Source organism: Plectropomus leopardus, chromosome 4, assembly GCF_008729295.1.
Source record: "Plectropomus leopardus isolate mb chromosome 4, YSFRI_Pleo_2.0, whole genome shotgun sequence".
Classification (NCBI taxonomy): domain Eukaryota; kingdom Metazoa; phylum Chordata; class Actinopteri; order Perciformes; family Serranidae; genus Plectropomus; species Plectropomus leopardus.
The window spans coordinates 12,501-16,060 of NC_056466.1; the positions used below are offsets into that span (position 1 = coordinate 12,501).

At 44.1% G+C, this 3,560-nt stretch overlaps 1 protein-coding gene across 3 annotated transcripts in view; it reads left to right on the forward strand.

The window, feature by feature from the left end:
• The window catches only part of LOC121942616 (myelin and lymphocyte protein-like), an 11,411-nt gene extending 8,848 nt beyond the window's left edge, over positions 1–2,563 (forward strand). For all 3 annotated transcript variants that reach the window (XM_042485876.1, XM_042485877.1, XM_042485875.1), the window contains 2 exons: positions 1,320–1,445; positions 1,979–2,563. In XM_042485876.1, coding sequence (XP_042341810.1) covers positions 1,320–1,445; positions 1,979–2,053 — 201 coding nt within the window. In that variant the 3' untranslated portion in view covers positions 2,054–2,563. The remainder of the gene's footprint in view (positions 1–1,319; positions 1,446–1,978) is intronic.
• The last annotated feature ends 997 nt before the right edge of the window (positions 2,564–3,560 follow it).

Consider the following 3,560-nt stretch of genomic DNA (forward strand, 5'->3'; position numbering starts at 1 on the left):
GCTTTAATAAAACTGCAGTAAAAACAAAAGAACTGAACAGAATAATTTGTCTAAATCTTTCGACTCTGGCCCCAAATTTTTTCTCTTCTTAATTTACATTTTTAAAGAACTGCACAAAGACATTTCACTGGCCTTTTCTTCGTCATCATCATTATTAAAGATGATCAGCGAATTTAAAATTATAATCTATTAAATAAGGGCTGAATTTACTTAAATGGTTCAAGTGACCCAAATCTGATTTCTCCTCTCAGGTGTCACAGATCGGATACGTGTCATGAAGCAGGAAACAAACACATTAAATCAGATAATCTCAGTTTGGTTTCAGGCCTCGTTCACATGTGGAAATAAATCAGATGTGATTCTGCAGATGAATCTGTCGTCTGAGCACACGGGCGGGATATTCACCGACAGAGTGAGGAATTAAAAATGTGATGAAAACAAACACATTTATGAGGACATTTCTGCCGCAGTGGGAGAGCGCGGCTTTAAACGCTCTCGACGACTGCGGCGGCACAAAATAAAAACCTTAAAAGTGTTTCTTTATTTCATCTCCTTTGGTCCGCGTCAGGAGCCAAACCCCCGTTTACACGTGCGCTGCTGCAGGTGCACATGCAGATATCAGATTCACTTTTAAGAGCAGATATAAGCAGGCGGTCAAAAAAATCAGACACAGGCGACAAATCAGAAGTGGGATCAAGACTTCAGTAAATCCAGCCTGAGACAGAAAACGAATGATGTAATCGGCAGTGCGAGGCATGTGTGTCTGTGTGAGAGAGCGAGAAAACACCTGGGCTGGTTTCTGTTACCTGAGAGGACCAGGTGAGCCCTGTCAAGCTAACCACCCCCCCTCCAGGGCAGCGGGAGGGGCGTCACAGGGACGGTGTATCGGTATATCGGTGTGTCAGTGTATCGGTGTATCGGTGTGTCGGTGTATTGGTCTGTTGTGTATCGGTATGTCAATGTGTCAGTGTATCGGTGTATCGGTATGTAGGTGTATCGGTGTGTCAGTATGTCAGTGTATCGGTGTATCGGTATGTAGGTGTATCGGTGTGTCAGTGTGTCAGTGTATCGGTGTATCGGTATGTAGGTGTATCGGTGTGTCAGTGTGTCAGTGTATCGGTGTATTGGTATGTAGGTGTATCGGTGTGTCAGTATGTCAGTGTATCGGTGTATCGGTGTATCGGTATGTAGGTGTATCGGTGTGTCAATGTGTCGGTATGGCAGTGTGTCGGTGTATCGTGTGTCGGTGTGTGTGTGTGTGTGTGTGTTTTGACTCGGTGATGACTGACCTTTCGCCTTTTGTCCTTCTGGTCTCTCAGGACTTTGCGTATCACGGCATCGCAGCCTTCTTCTACCTCAGCGCCTCGGTGGCTTTGGCCAAAGTGACCCTGGAAATGGACGACGGGACCGGCTCCCAAAACTACAAGCTGGACATCGCTGCGGTGGTGAGTCCAGCTGCTTCCTGCTTAACATGATGAACCCTGAACTGGTTCTGTGTGGGAGGCTGGACTGAGTGTCACGGTGTGGGCCGGTTTTATTTCTAAAGCTTGTAAAATTTGGTAAACTAGACTGAATTATACACTACAAGTGTGAGGACATACAGAATACTGCTCATGTTTGACCATAATTAGTCATTTGCTCTCACACCTGCGATCGTCTGCTTTTGTTACGGTATTTGTTAATGAATACCGGTATTTATTACGGTTACGGTATTTATTAATGACATTTTTTATTTTATTTTATTTAAATATCTTTTAAAGTGTAAAAAGAGAGAGAGTGAGAAAACAAATAAACAGACAAATAAAATGAAAGAGAAAAAAATCAATGGTGGAAAAATAATAGATGTCGCCTGCGGTCGCATGCATTAATTTTCTCCTTTCAGTCGTGGAAATATGTTGAAAAAGTTTTGAAACTTTGTGTTATCGTGCAGGCGTTCAGGGTCCTCAGAGGATGACCTCTGACCTCTCTGTCTCCTCAGGTCTTCTCGTACATGGCGACGCTCCTCTACTTCATCCACACCATCCTGTCTGCCATCCGGTGGAAATCTTTCTAGAGGTCTCGGGGCAGAACTGATTTTTGGAGTTTGAAGCTGCGGCTCGCTGACACGAAGGTGACGGAGGCTGCAGGTGGACTCAGCGTGATTCGGCCATCTGCAGCCGGACGTTTAGGTTTGGGGTTTAAGAGATGAAGGAGCTGCGGCGCCTGTCAGCAGGTTTACAGCAACGATCAACAGAGAGACACAAACTCAGAATGATTTTTAAAAGTGGATTTTTCCTGCTGAGCTGTCTGTGAGCGTTTCTGTTTTTCTGTCCACCCTCACACGTTTCCTTCAGTTTGCTCTCAGCTGATTAAAGAAAGACTCTGATGTGATTTTATATTTTTATAAATTTATCAACAAGAAAATCAGATGATTGAATTTGGATCAGAAACTAAAGCAGGATGTAAATTCATTTTTTTTGTTTTGTTTTTGTAATGAAAGTCTTTATAACTTCATTCACGCTTCAATTTTTTAAATGTTTTTGAGACAGTTGAACTCGATGAAAATAAATAAATAATAATATAATAATGAATGTGTTTGAAACATTTTGGATTAAAGTATTTGGTCAGTTTATCAAACAGCAAATGAACATTCAGGAGCACCCACTACCTCACCTGGTGGAGCGAGCGTCGTCACCACAGTGGCCGTGTCATCAGCGGACACGGGTTCGATTCCACCCTCGGCCCGTTGCAGGATCATCCCGTATGATCACGGTAGCAGCATCCTGGAACGTAAAGACACAGAAGGACACATAGAGTGTATCATGTAGATGCAGAAGGATACCTAAAGCGTAACATGTAGACGCAGAAGGATACATAGAGCGTAACATGTAGACGCAGAAGGATACCTAAAGCGTAACATGTAGACGCAGAAGGATACCTAAAGCGTAACATGTAGACGCAGAAGGACACATAGAGTGTACCATGTAGACGCAGAAGTGTATCTTGCGCGTAATGTGTTGACGCATTTGAGTTTTTGAATATTTCGGAGTTGTGTACATTCACTGATCCAGTGAGGATGACATTTGTCATGTTTCAGTTTTCAGCTGATCACATGAGTCTGTGGTCTATTTTGGGCAGACTGACCGTGAGTAAGCGTTACACCGTCACTACCTCAGGACAGCATGTGCTGTGTTGTGTCGTCTCCATGGTAACGGGATGGGTGGGGGTGCAGGTAAGTGTGATGCCAGCTGTTGACACCCGTGAATATTTCATAAGCAGTGACATCAGGTGAAGCGAGGAGGTCAGAGGTCACACGCCACTGAGGGGGAAACACGACGAGACGTGCACCTGGCCGGGACAGAGGACGAGGAGGGGGGAGGGGACAAATACCTGAAAAACAGAAATGTCAAGTTTAGATCTGATTCAGATTTCCTCAAAGTGCATCAGTTTGTTCATTGTTTAAATTATGAAAGAGCAGCCTATTAACCCTTTGACACCTGGAGCGACATCTGTTCTCGTGCTGCTCTCTGACACCTTTTATCAGTATTTAACCCTTTGAACCACGAGCAAATCGGTGCAGT